General features: G+C 40.3%; 2 protein-coding genes across 4 annotated transcripts; one reads left to right on the forward strand and one right to left on the reverse strand.

The window, feature by feature from the left end:
* Positions 1-519: 519 nt before the first annotated feature.
* Positions 520-4,549, reverse strand: LOC119917628 (dual specificity protein phosphatase 2-like). 2 transcript variants are annotated; one of them, XM_038738024.1, is made up of 6 exons: positions 3,921-4,549; positions 3,735-3,817; positions 3,463-3,593; positions 3,171-3,339; positions 2,107-2,243; positions 520-1,506 (listed from the first exon to the last, which is right to left on the reverse strand). In XM_038738024.1, exons 2-6 carry the CDS (start codon positions 3,803-3,805, stop codon positions 854-856), a joined length of 1,161 nt encoding a protein of 386 aa, XP_038593952.1. In that variant the 5' UTR covers positions 3,806-3,817; positions 3,921-4,549; the 3' UTR covers positions 520-853. The 2 variants fall into 2 exon arrangements, with proteins under 2 accessions (XP_038593952.1, XP_038593953.1); XM_038738025.1 differs by lacking the exon at positions 3,921-4,549 and having other exon boundaries at positions 3,735-3,839.
* A 2,044-nt stretch (positions 4,550-6,593) lies between these two features.
* Positions 6,594-14,044, forward strand: si:ch211-248a14.8. Of its 2 annotated transcripts, none has more exons than XM_038738026.1 (5): positions 6,594-6,788; positions 7,503-7,562; positions 7,903-8,104; positions 10,425-10,725; positions 13,060-14,044. In XM_038738026.1, the coding sequence occupies exons 1-5, from the start codon at positions 6,772-6,774 to the stop codon at positions 13,464-13,466; spliced, it is 987 nt and encodes a 328-aa protein (XP_038593954.1). In that variant the 5' UTR covers positions 6,594-6,771; the 3' UTR covers positions 13,467-14,044. The 2 variants fall into 2 exon arrangements, with proteins under 2 accessions (XP_038593954.1, XP_038593955.1); XM_038738027.1 differs by having other exon boundaries at positions 6,596-6,788; positions 7,503-7,569.
* Positions 14,045-14,387: the final 343 nt, after the last annotated feature.

Genomic DNA, 14,387 nt, shown 5'->3' on the forward strand with positions numbered 1-14,387 from the left:
GAAATTGTGCTGTAAAACTCAGATTCTTCTGTGTATCTCATAAATGACACACTTTTATTAGTATATTATTATATTTTCAACGACATAAAGCTCTGTGTAGTTTTGAAAACTTTAACTTGGACAAAGAACAATTTCATCATTTTCACCTGCAGCTTCCTCTTCCTATTTCTACCCCATTCCAGAAAATTCCTCCCTCCCATCCACAAAAAAAGTGTGACTGGAGGGAGGGAATTCCTGCTGCATGCTACTGAGTTCAACAGTGTGTAGTGTATGTGTGTAAGTGTGTGTGTGTGTGTGTGTGAGAGCGAGCGAGAGAAGCAAACTGCAATATTGCCAGATGCAACACATCTCAACTAGCTAAGTCTCAATGGCATGCCCTATGTAAACACTACAGCCTGTATATGTTTGTGATGAAACACTAGGTTTATAAGTAATTTTCCACATACATGACTCAACGTATCAGAACATCATTTGTCTCATGGAATAAAATTTAAGAAAAGCAGACTTTCTAATGTAAAACTTTATAAATACACTTTATTAATGTATATGTTCTATTAACTATCACCAAGCAAAATGTCATCACAGGGAATATGTTGCAGGCAGAGGTGACAAAATGATCTTAACATCTGTATGATTATCATTGTTATTGAGGCATATCACAAGAAACACTGTGTGCGGGCTGAAGATGAATGTCAAACTTGTGGGGGAAATACTCATATCCAGTCTTTGAGAGTTATAGTACAAAATCCTCCTCTGCTCAGTCTCAGCTTATTTGACACTTTCTCTCAATGTGAATGTTGTAGGAAAAAAAACATACAATGTATCTTCCTTTCCATTCCCATTTTTATTCCAGTCATCGGCGGATGTCGTCCAGGGAGGTGAGTCTGCTCCCAAATAGCTGCTCCTCATAGGTCAGCAGCTGACGCAGGAAGTTCACGTTGGGTGCTGTGCATGCCCTCCTCTCTTTCAACCAGCGCAGGGCATGAAGCAGTGACCAGCGTCGATGCTCCATGAGGAAGGCCAGCGTTAGTGCTGAGCTGCGACTCCTGCCCAGACTACAGTGGACCAAAACGCGGCCGGCAGGCTCAGCCTTCAGCGCCATGTTGATAAACCTGGATGCCAGCGGCAGTGCCTCCACCAGGTCCTGCTGGGCATCATCGCTCAGACGCAGCCTCAGGTAGCACAACATGTTGGGGAAAGCATCAGGGCAGTTCGCAGTGGCATTGACCACATGTGTGATGTGTAGGTTCTTGATGATGCGGTAGTCAGAGGCATGGGAGGCAGACCCTTGGTAGAGAGCTCCTTCCAGGATCTCTGAGGGGTAGATGGTGAGAGTGTGCCGCTCAGGTTCCAGCAGGACCATACGTTGTGTGCAGAGGAAAGGGTAGAGGGCGTGGAAGGCTGAGAATCCCCCCAGCAGGATGACAGGGTCCATTCCCAAAGCACTGAGCTGGAAGAAACAGCGCTGGAGGTCTGGGGAGTCTGCCCTGGCCCTCACACTGCCCACTGAAATAAGCACAGACACACAGAGAAACAATCACAGTGACAGAACACAGACAGTGAGAAGAAATCAATACAGACAGCCAGGTAGATTTCAACAAGACTAAGTCTACAGGCATGCTAGTGGCTAGGTGAGGCTGTACTTAGGAACAGTGGTGCTTTGGGCAAAATGCTAATGTCAACATGCTAACATAAGCAGATATTATGTTTACCATGTTTACTGTCATAGCTTAGCGTGTTAGCATGGTAACATTGCAAATTAGCATAGAGTTCAGGTTCTCATAGGAATGTCATTAGTTTTACAAGTATTTGATCATAACACAAAATTTTGGTAGAGTAAAAGTCAGAGGATCACCAACATCACTAGGATTTATCCTCTGGGACCATGAAAGTTAGAAGAAAATGCCATGGCAATCTATCAAATAGTTGTTGATATGTTTCGCTGTCAGCCAAAGTGGTGGAACAATCAACCAACCAGCCAACAAACTGAGATTGCTATCCATAGAACCGTGCCACTAGCAAAAGTGGTTATGCTGGATTAGTGATAACTAACAAGTACATAAGTGTATTTGTGTGTATCCTCAGAGCTTAATGTGGATCACTGACCTGGGCTGCATCCTTCCTCTGCGTACAGCAGTATTATAGAATACTTCTGCAGCTCTATACAGCTGATCAGACAGCCCAGTTCAGGGTGGATCACCGTCACAGCGGCCCGTGCTGTCACCACGTGACTCTCCTTGTACCTGTACACACACATTCATTCATAATATGCACGCACATATTGATTATGTATCACAACTACAACCTCCACTTTACACAGTGTTCTTCTAAAGTTTTTCTTAAAGACAAAGGCAATATTCTATATTTCCATGAAAAGACTAAAACCATCAGTGTGTTACTTTCACTAGCCTGTATGTGGCCCAGATCCCATTTGTTCCTCCTCAATATGTACATCTTTAAACATGGGCCACGATTATACGCTATATTTTATTTTTTTAAAGGCTAAATTATTTCCTGAAACAGCTGGGCAGTGTTGTTTTTAGCAAACGTTACTCAAACAGGAGTCAATAGCACATTTGCTGGGGACTATTTTTGGCAGTGTATTAATATACATTTGGTTTTCTAGTGAGTATCTCTGGCAGCAGGATGGTGTATTCAAATATAAACTACAGTCTGTGTTTATCTTAATGAAGGAACATGTTACCATGTTAGTCAAAAGTGCATAAAAGCTTTGCTCATTGATGTGTTTCTAACAGCGGGAAGCCATAGTGGAGTCATATGGCACAGAGGAATAAGTTACAGCATATCAGGCTTTGAATATACAGAAAATATTTGTCCGTTTCATTTGTTTACAATCAAAGAATATCACCAAACTTATTCTTTAAATTGGTAAATTTCTCCAAGAACTGTGCCTCAGGTGACTACATCAGTAGAGGCCCCCTTATGGCTAAAAAGAGAACTAACCTTCCAGTATCTGTACATTTGTATCCAAACAAAAAACAGACTCCTGCAGTGCATGCTGCCTCTGTGTGACTCAAAGCTTTTGAGACCAGATTGTGCTATTGATGGATTACATTTTGCTGTACAATTGTTGCATTTCATAAATACATTACAGTATATGACAAAGCTTCTGCATCTGAAGACCGCTGGTGTGAATGTGCAGCACCCACCTCTCTGCGCTGCGACAGTCCAGGAGGAGAATATAGTAAGGATCATACAAGGCGGGCTGGCCTTCCTCTGCGTTCAGCAGGTTGTACACTTGCTGTGGGGTGATGTAGCCTCGCTCCACACAAGCTGTTTCTGGAAGAGCAGGGACTAGCGCCTCCTCTGGCTCACACACTGCTTGCAGGCAGAAGAAATACAAAGAGTACAGTGTGTCTGCATGTGTGTAGTTGTGTGTGCATACATTTTTTGTGTGGAAAGGCAGAGAGAGTTAGAAGCAAAAACAAGTACATGCTTTACCTTTGTTCCCAATAGGTATGATGGAGGAATGATCACTGTCTATACTATTCACCTCTCTGACACAGATGCTGCTCACTGTTTGGGATGTGTTGACAGGCTCTCTGGAGGCCACTCTACAACTGTTATTCACTCTGACACGAACACAGAGACTCATACACACAGAGAAGTGCAATCTCAAGAAAGTAATACAGCAACATTATAAGAGACTAAACAATGTTCAACATTCTGTGTTTTTGCAGGTAAAAAAACAAACAAACAGCAAAGCTCTTTACCTGGACAGTACAACGCCCATCTCTTTTAAGTCATTTGGCAGATGCATCAGCTGTTCCAACCAGCCCTTCATTAGAAGAACATGCTACACACCAAAAAACAAAGAGGTCATTTTAAAAAGCGTTGAAAAATATTCTCTCAAAAAGCCCAACATGAAGCAACGAGGTAAAAAGATTGAAAAAACCCACTATGCACTATTTGTTGTAGCTGTGATTCGTACTCAGCCTCGCTTCAGCCTTGCCCTTAATTTAGCTGGTGGTCTTGGAAACACAGTAACGGTTAAGTGCACTAGAGGGCCACATGGTAGCTGGCTGTGACAGGTGACGGAGGAGAGACCTGGATAGGAGTCCTACTTCACCCAAATTAACATGGCATTTTGGTCAGGACAAGGTTTCAGGTTTCTCTTAAAACCATGCAAAGATTAGGGCAGTATTTAAATAACAGAAAGAACAGATAAGGGAGGATACATAAAAGTACATATAGTAGCCTACATGAAGACATTGATCTGATAAATCATCGCTTGCTTTTAATCAGAAAGGATTAGGGCAGAATGGGTAAATCAGCTAAAGACAAAACAAGATTATGTTAGCAGAGAATATGCAATAAAATCCACAAACTTGCAAAAGACTTTATACTATCTCTGAAACATTATAAAGAATGTAACAATAACTAAGCTATGTATCCTCCACATTGACACAAAATATTTTAACTTCATTCAACAAAATGTATTTCAAATACAGTAAGTTTTGAATCTCCTTGTATATTTTGCTGTGCCCCACAGTTGTCACTCTCAGCCATGTCATCACCCCTCCTCCACTTTCACGTCACTTATTGACTTTCCTTTGGTCACAGCTTCTCCACCCCTTACCCCCTCACTTCACTATAATTCACAAAACAGCAACATAAGAGCACTAGACGAAGTAGATAAGAAATAAAATGTATGTGTAGGGCATTGGAAAGGGGACAAGGCATCTCAAATTCAATGTAATATTGAGGCTTCAGCAGTCTAAATTAGACAAATCAAGTGGATATCTTTTTATGTGCCAAATTCCATTATCAAAATGGTGCCGCAGTTGGCTGCCTCAGTGTTGTGCTCTCTGGCACTGTTTCACACTTGGAACGTTTTGCAGAGATTTTAGATGGAGGAGCAGCGGCTCTCTGTGGGGCAGTGGGGGATTTCAAACTGTACTCCCGTCAAAACATGTGGAGAATGTCCGCTCTCTGGCTAAGCAAATGGATGAACTGCTGCTTCTTAACAGAGCAAACACGGAAGATCTGCGTTGTTTATATTTAATATACACATCAAAATTTTCACCTACTTGTATGTACATAATAGTTAAATGCTTATGTTTACCTATCTTTGTTCAGCTCTGTTGTCCTTGTTTTTAGCTGTCTGCCTATTTTTATGAATCTTACTGTAACTTGTTCTTGGAACTGTGTGTAAGTATACTGAGAACAGCAAAATCAGCAGGGATAAATTTCTTGTATATGTACACATACTTGACAAATGAAGCTGACTCTTATTCTGGCTCTGAAATTCTCTCAGACTGTCCTTTCTACATTTTGTAGTAAAAAAACAAACTTACCCACCTGAGTTGACTGACTCAACTGCTGAAACCTCATGTTAGCTTCAGCTGAACTTGAAAAAACATTTTTGAATGAAAAGAGGACTAGATTTTGCTCCCATCACTTACACTGGAATGGTATCAGGAAGCAGTCACATGATGGTCAGCGTGGACAGAAGAACAACTGCAGAGACCAAAAAACTCTTAATGAACATGTTGACATGTTATTTTTAAGATACACTTTTTGAAAAGGGGAAGCTCTCCTTTAATCTGTATAAAATAAATGTAGTGGAGTAGAAGTTTTTAGTTGGGGGAAAATGTAAATATGGGAAAGTGGATGCATTGTTTTTTAATTGTGCATGCACAGGTGGACAGGCTTCCATGACATTATGACCGTGAGTATTTATTAGACAAATCATTTTAATCTTAAAGTACTTTAAAAACATTTTACTTATATCACAGATATTCTGGAAAATAGCTGTTTTCTTTTCTTATTATTATATATAATTCCTACAAACATGCATCCAAAGCTTTGTGAGACCAGAAGGTAATGTGTCTACACATGGGATGATGACTGCCACCTGTTCCTGAGAGAGTTTATTGCTAACAACACACTTTGTGAAAGGTCAGTGAAGAATATGTGCACACCCATCAATCTACACGTCATTCATGTCAGTGCACTCATGTATGTACACAATATTTAGGTATATCAGTGTACACACATTATCAGTCCCTATCCTCCATTTTATTGTTGGTGGTTTTTTTTTACTTTACTTTTACTTTCACTCAGCCTAAATGACACACAGAGCCATAACAGAAAGCCCTCTGCATCTTACAGGCTTGTAGCTATAGCAGGCCTAGTCCGGATCAATCAGAGGCCCCCATACAGGAGTCTGTTTGGTTAAGCAGACCCTCTCCCATGCAGCCATGTGGCTGATGGACTGTGCAAAGCTGGGGAAGAACAGTCAGGAATGTCACAAACAGGTGCCAACAACAAACAGAGACTCTAATCTCTAAGCAGTGGATTCATCATTAACAATAATAATCAATTAGTCTATAGATACACATGATAAGACCATAGGTCAGTTTCGTTTTATGAGGCTGATATTTCGCATTATGTTAACATTATGTGTAATAAAATGTGCCAGCAAACAGAGATCCTAATGGATTCCACAGATTCTGTTCTGTTTCTGTGTATCTTGACGAAACAGATTTTTAATGACTGCCAACCCAGATTGATTCTTCAATTAAGCCTATAGGGAGACAAACAGACCAGGACCAAAGTCCATCTGGACAAAGTGAGAAAGCAAATGAGGTGAATAACGGCAGCAGGGAGAGCAGTAGGAGAGCGGCTCATTCAGCTGAGCGTTAGGAGAGACACGTTACTAATGTTATTTTAAACGGGTTTTTATTGGTAAGAGTGTGTTTCCTTTACAGCCACGCAGAGGGAACGATTGGAGTATGAAGATGAAACATGAAGGATTTCAGATGGTGAGCAAAGTTTCTCTCTCTTGCCATGTTTCCTGCTTTTATCAGATAAAAGGTGCACAATAGTATAGAATAGGCTAGATCTAAATGTTTTTGTGTTTATTTTTTTCAGTGGGCTAAATAGCTTTAGCCTGTTTCTTATTAAAGCAGCATAGCCTACAGTCTTACAAGCGTTGAAGCAAATATATGTATTATTCCTTAGTCTAGCCTGTATGTCTTTTCCGATGTTATTATTAAGCTGCGAGAATTAGTAGGTCTATACGCATAACTTCTATACAGTAGGCTGTGTTACCCCATGTAACTTTGAAAAATTGAATTTTGCTTGTGATTTTTGCGTAGCCTACTTCTAAAAATGTCTTCCAACTTTTTGTAAATTTTTGTAAAAAATAAATAAATAACAAGTAAGATCATTCTTTTACCAATATAACTTACCGTAATGCCAATACCTCTTTGATTCTGTACATTTCGAAAAAGATCTATTTACACAAGATTCTAAAATAATATCTTCCCTGACCCATAACTAACTAGGTTTAAATCAAGAGATGTAGAGGTGAAATGTGGCTTGCAGCTTGGCAAAACCGACGCATTGTGGAAATAAGTCCTGAATATGAGACACGTTGTTGTCAAAATAGTTTTAAAGATCACTGGTAGCATTTGGCACAGCAATAAATAAAGTTATAGCCATGTGAATTTCTCTTCCCCCCACAACGACTTCAGGCAACAGATCCCTGCACTCCAAGCAGCAACCTCTGCACAGAATGACAGCAGGCCTTTTAGGTAAAAGGTAATCCTTTTGCAAATTACATATCATTTCTGTTATTCTGGGAACCAGGAAAATATACAGTATAGCCAAACTTTATTTGTATACTTATAGAGTATGATTCATTACAGCAAATATGTAAACCTGTTCATTCATGAGAGCTATCAGCCTCCAGTTAAGCATTATAAAATATTGAGCTCAGCATTAAAGGACCTGCTATTTGGAGGATTGCTCAGCTTGGTTTCCTGGCCTAGTAAAGTTGGCTTTTGTTAATTAAGCTAAGAATTCCATTCTGACCAACAGCTGTGTTAAAAAAAGCATTGTTATTGTAGGATTTATGTCTTGTCCTTTGTGCAGTTCCGGGAGGTGGCGGAGAGGATGGTGTGCCTCAGCGACAAAGAGGTTTTCATCTAATCATGCACTGAAGGCTCTGGTTCCCACCCTCTGCCTGGTGGTGGTGGTGATATATGGCTTGGCTGACAAACTCAGAAACTTTGTGGCCGGCATCTTCATCCCTCAGTATCACTACCCGTATGCAGTGGCTCTCTGCTTTGCCCAGGTTGGTGCCAATCTCCAAATTACCTTGTTTAGCAAAAATCTTGAAATTTCTGGTAAATTACCAACTCAAGACATTTCTTTCATTGATAGAAAAGCTTGTGGTTGGTTCGAAAATTATTTGTTTGAGAGATTTCAGTGTGTGAAGTCCAGTCTGAGTTCTTGCCGATAACAAAAGTGGTTCTGCAAGGCTCAATTTTGGGTCCTGTCCTCTTCACCATTTATTGAAATGATCTGTCTCTTCAATGAGCAGTTGTCAAGTCCATCTTTATGATGATGACGCTATTGCATACTGTATTCCTGATTCTGTACAACTAGCCACTGAGAACCTACAACTGGAAAAAAAAAATAATACATTTGTTCTGTTTACTAGAGATAGGGAAATATTGATTATAGCATATATCCACTGCAAACTGATCTGACATAGAAATAGTTACTGAATATAAATATCTTGAGATTTTGGAGATTTAATTTATAAAAATGCTGCTCCTTCCAATCATAAAAGCTGTGGAAAAGATCTATCATTGTGCCCTTAGATTTGTACATTGTGTCCTGTATGATATGATGGGTTGGTTGTCTCTGGCAGAGAGGCATAATAAACATAGGTATTTGTTTATCTATCTAAGTCCATATTTTCACACCTCAGTGATACTGTACTGGAACTTTGGACCCCATCTACCATGGGCTGAATTTGGAAAGTCAACATTTCATTTTAGTGCCCCAAATTCCTGGAATGATCTTCAAAGCACGTTAAAAATTAACACTTTACCAACCTATGGGCAATTTAAAACTATGATAACAAAGCTCCTTGCCTCAGTGTGCAACTGTTGGAACTCATTTTTCTTTATTCTTATCTGTGACAGCACTGCACACATGGGCTTACCTGCTGTTTAGTTTACACAAAGTATTGTACGCTGTGAGAGCATACTATTTGCTTATGCTGCTTTTATAGTCTGTCTATAATCTCTGTCAAAACATAGGCACATATCATAGAACAAGTAATAATTATAGTTATATATATAATTATAATAATTATATAAATAATTATTAGTAATACTACTAATAATATTGTGTTGTGTAAAACAAAGCAGGGTCTTTTGCAGTTCTTTAAATGTTTAATTATTTTATCGGATTGTCATTGGTCCAGTCAAGTGTCGGCTGCTGGCTGTTCAGCTCTGTCAGTATTTGTTGTGTGTGTGTGTGTGTGTGTGTGTGTGCTAGTTTGAAGGACAGGGTGTGAGGTAGGTGTTAGAGGTGGTGGTGGTGGGGAGTGACAGAAAGAGTTCAGTGTTGATAGTTCATGATAGATGTTTAACTACATAGCTGACATGTAAATGTGACTTTGTCCAAAGGTTGAAACTAGCAAATGGCTGAGCTTTGTGAATTATATCACATAAGTGTACAGGTTGACTTTTATTGACTTGACTTTTGATTTAATGTGGGCGTTGTATGTAAATGTATTGGATTATGATGATTTCTGACATTTCTGACACTCTGACTTTTTACATTGCACTATGGTAAACATCAAGTGGCAAGGCAAAACACACCTGCAATTTACAAGTTCTGAGACACTTGAAGGGGCTGAATGACTGAATGACATTAGTTTAGATTAGTAGATTATAGATTAGAACACTGCTTTTAGTCAACAGGTTAAAGTTGCATTTGTCCACATGGCATATTATTTGTATTATTTCACAGTAGTTGGATGGGTAGATGCTATGTCACATTTACACGTCCTGGATCTTTGCCCTCTATTTGTGTTTACTTTGGTTCAGAACAATATATCACAAAATGTGTATCATCTTCTCCAAGCCAGGTTTTTTAAATAGTTAATAATAAAAAAATGTATTGTTCCCTTTAACAAATTTGCCTTCAGCTTCAAAAGGCTGTAAAGTCTCAATATAATAAAACATGATAAATTGCTAAACTTACAGAAAATATAGCACAATGACATAGTTCAAAATTACAACCAAATCTAGGATTAGGATTAGGATTAGGAAATTAGGATTAATAAATTTGAGCCTATTTAGCCTAAAAAAATTTAAGTTAATAGTGGAGTATGTCTATCACAATTTCCCAGAGCACAAAGTAATGTCTTCAAATTGCCTGTGTTCAATTTATAGTAAAAGAGAAACTGGAACCTGCTATACTTTGGTATAATGAATGTCCCTCACCCACATGAGTTGTAGCGACTGATATAGTTCGTTTGTCAAACTCCCAGTTAGCATCAGATCAGCCTCACATAAGCGTGTCAAAAATGCTTCTGCTCTCTATTTGAATTTGATGTATACTATAGCTCTTTATAGTGACTTTGTCTTTTCCAGGTTCTGGTTACTCTCTTAGTCTTAAATCTCCTCCACATCCTGGACCTGGTGCCTCTGAAGCCCTACTCCAGGTCCCTTGGTGAGAGGGTGCTGGTGCCTGCTATCTGTAACGGCGTCCATGCTGTGCTGGGCATGTGGGCCAAGGCCAGAAGCTCGTACGTCGGCTTCTACCACCTTTCCCTGCCTCTGCTGCCAATAGTAACTGTGGGCTTTGGTTTCTCCCTGAAGCTGGCCCCGCCACCATCTACCCACATCTCTGTTCTGATTTCCATCATGAGTGGGACATCTTTTGTCATCACAGGTAAAACAGTAGATGTAATTTAGAGAAGAAAATGAAGGTTCTTTGCCTCAGAACAAATTGACCTCTAATCAACTTCCAAATCTCTCTCTCAATCCAATTCAATTCAATTCAATTTTATTTATATAGCGCCAAATCACAACAACAGTTATCTCACAGCGCTTTTCATAAAAGAGCAGGTCTACTCTATGATGCTATTTACAGAAGCCCAACAGTTCCCACCGAGAGCAAGCACTAGGCGACAGAGGCAAGGAAAAACTTCCTTTTAAGAGGCAGAATCCTCGAGCAGAACCATGGCTCAGGGTGGGCGGCCATCTGCCTTGGGGGTGAAGGAGAGAGAGAGGGGGGGGGGCAGGGCAGGAGAGGAACAGAGAGAAAAAGAGAGGGATGGAAGGAGAGAGAGAGGGGAGGGAGGCAGCCTACACAATATACACACACAGAGGTACAGACAGTAAAGGTAATGTTGCTATAGACTAAATGAAAAATGGTACAGATATTTATAGTAGTGTTAATGGTAACAGTCGTAATGTTAATGATTATAATAACAATAATAATAATAGGACTAGTAACAATAGTCGTTGCAGCAGAGGGTGTCGAGCAGGAACACGGGGGCAGCAGGTGACCCGCAGCCACAGATCCAGACTCCACAGCTCCAGAGCCAGAAAACCTGCAGGAAGTGATAGGAGGAGAGAGGAGAGGGACGAGAAAGCACAAGACTACCGGAAAGGGGAGAAGTTGTGTTAGTAACATGCAATAATGGGATGAGGTTGCATACAGAGGGAGAGAAAGTAGAGGAGAGAGGAGCTCAGTGCATCATGGGAAATCCCCCAGCAGTCTAGATCTATAGCAGCATAACTAAGGGATGGTTCAGGACTAACCTGAGCGAGGAGAAAGTCTTAAGCCTACTCTTAAATGTGGAGATGGTGTCTTCCTCCTGAACCCAAACTGGAACCTGGTTCCACAGGAGAGGAGCTTGATAGCTGAACGCTCTGGCTCCTAGTCTACTTTTGGAACCACAAGTAACCCTGCATTCTGGGAGCGCAGTGCTCTGGTGGGGTAGTAAGGTACTATGAGCTCTTGAAGATAAGATGGTGCCTGACCATTAAGAGCTTTGTAGGTAAGAAGAATGATTTTAAATTCTATTCTGGATTTTACTGGAAGCCAATGCAAAGAAGCTAAAACAGGATAAATATGATCTCTTTTCCTGGTTCCTGTCAGAACACGTGCTGCAGCATTCTGGATCAGCTGAAGAGTCTTAATGGACTTTTTAGAGCAGCCTGATAATAAGGAATTGCAGTAATCCAGCCTAGAAGTAACAAATGCATGGACTAGTTTTTCTGCATCATTTTTAGCCAGGATGTTTCTGATTTTGGCAATATTACGTAGGTGAAAAAAGGCGGTCCTTGAAATTTGCTTAATGTGAGACTTAAACGACATGTCCTGATCAAAGATAACTCCAAGATTCCTCACAGTGGTGCTGGAGGCCAGGGCAATGCCATCCAGGGAAACTATATCTTTAGATAATGCGTCACGGAGGTGCTTAGGCCCCAGAGCAATAACTTCAGTTTTATCTGAGTTTAACATTAGAAAATTACAGGTCATCCAGGTTTTAACATCCTGAAGGCACATTTGAAGTTTAGCTAACTGATGAGTTTCATCTGGCTTGATCGATAGATATAACTGAGTATCATCTGCATAACAATGAAAGCTTATGGAATATTTCCTGATAATATTGCCTAAAGGAAGCAAGTCCTTATCTGATGCAATAAGGAGGTCGTTAGTAATTTTCACCAGTGCTGTCTCTGTGCTATGATCCTGACTGAAAATCCTCAAATAAACTATTGCTCTGTAGAAAGTCCCACAGCTGTTTAGAAACTGCTTTCTCCAGAACCTTAGAGAGAAATGAAAGGTTAGATATAGGTCTATAGTTGGCTAAAATATCCGGATCAAGTTTGGGCTTTTTCAGAAGAGGTTTAATTACAGCTACTTTAAAGTACTGTGGTAGATTGATCATATCTAGTATAGAAGAGACTAAGGGTAAAACATCTTTAAGCAGCCTAGTCGGGATGGGGTCTAAAAGGCAGGTTGATGGTTTAGATGAAGAAATTATTGAAGTTAGTTGGTAAAGACTGAGGGAAGCAAAACAGTCTAAACATATATCTCTCTCAATTCAATTTCAATTTCAATTTCACTTCAGAAGAACAACATTCCCAAAGCTTCAAGGATAATACAATTCAGTAATGAGATGAGAAAAAAAAGACAAAATACAATTCATTACATAAATAAATAAAATAACATTAAAAAACAGTAGACAAGTATCTCTCTTTCTCTCTGCAGCCTCCCAAGGGTTGGCAGATATCGAGCCTCTGGAGTACGTGTATGCACCTCTGGCTCTAATCCTCCACAGTCTTTCTTTGACTTGGCTGGCTAAAGTGTCTGAGGCAGAGCGCCAAAACACCCCTGATGCCCAAGCCTCCATTTTTGACATCTACTACAACCAGCTGGTCAACCAGTGCTGGGTGCTGGGCCTCCTGTGGATGCTGCACCCGGACAGTCCCTGGCAGGTGTTGAGTCAGGGCAGCTGGCACAACCTGCTCTTCCACGGCTACCTGTTCGCTATTCTCCTGCTGGGGATGCTACTGAACTTCCTGGTCGGTATATCTGCTCTGTCTGTCTCACCTCTTGCTGCTGCACTGCTATACTCTGCAAGGCAGATGGTACAGCCGTTCCTCCAGATTTTGTAGTTTCGAAAGGACTGAGAAAAATGATTGACTGTTGTGCTGTGTCAACGTGACATGCACACCGACAGGCTGATTAAATTACACAGCCAATCCACACCACTGACCACAGTGTCACTTTATTCTGTGGGGAATAACAGGTAATCCGTCTTTCTTCTGTTCACAGTAACATGACCTGTGCTACTGAGGCACTTGGTCATATTGCAAACATAAAACATTTTCACTTGGGTCCAAATGTCTAAACAAAAAACATTTTTTATTGTAGTCTTTTTTTTGTAAATATAAAGCTTTACTGAGTTGACAGTGTATTTATTCAAGATTACATCATTTGGAAATCACTTTCAGATTGCTCACATTGTTGTTGCATGCATACTATCTGTACAGTGGCCCTGAGAACCATTTCTGTATTTGGTTGTGTTTTCTTACTTGCACTGTTTTGTTCTAAATGTGGCGCATGTGTTGTCAAATTGGGGAAAATGTTTTCTTCATTTGCTTGTGTTTTGTCTATTTGCATGTATTAAGTTGCAGTGCTTTGAACTCTTAGGGTCAACATACCCTTAATACATCTTACCTCTTTCTGCAATTTTGGCACTTCTGCTGTTGTTTACTTGCCTGGAAACCAGATAAATTTGCAAGCTAGTGTTTTATTTGCTCTGGCAGAATTGGTAGAGCTAGTTGTTTACACTGTGCAGTGAGTACTTTTGTTGTAAAATATTTGCCAGGATGTGACGATGTCAGAGGAGTGAGGCAGCTGAGCACCAGCATCTGTACAGGACAGGAATATAACCAAATATATAACCACGTGAAGACTAAACCACCTAAATAAAGATCCCCCTCTTCTAGTTGAGTGAAGAACATTAGGCACTTTTTAAAAACAATGCTCCACAGACTGTGGCCTTAATGGGAGAGCCGCAGTTACAAATATAG

The sequence above is a fragment of the Micropterus salmoides genome, unplaced genomic scaffold (genome assembly GCF_014851395.1).
Source record: "Micropterus salmoides isolate LMB-PRFRI ecotype aquatic unplaced genomic scaffold, ASM1485139v1 Ms_hic_scaffold_22, whole genome shotgun sequence".
Lineage (NCBI taxonomy): Eukaryota > Metazoa > Chordata > Actinopteri > Centrarchiformes > Centrarchidae > Micropterus > Micropterus salmoides.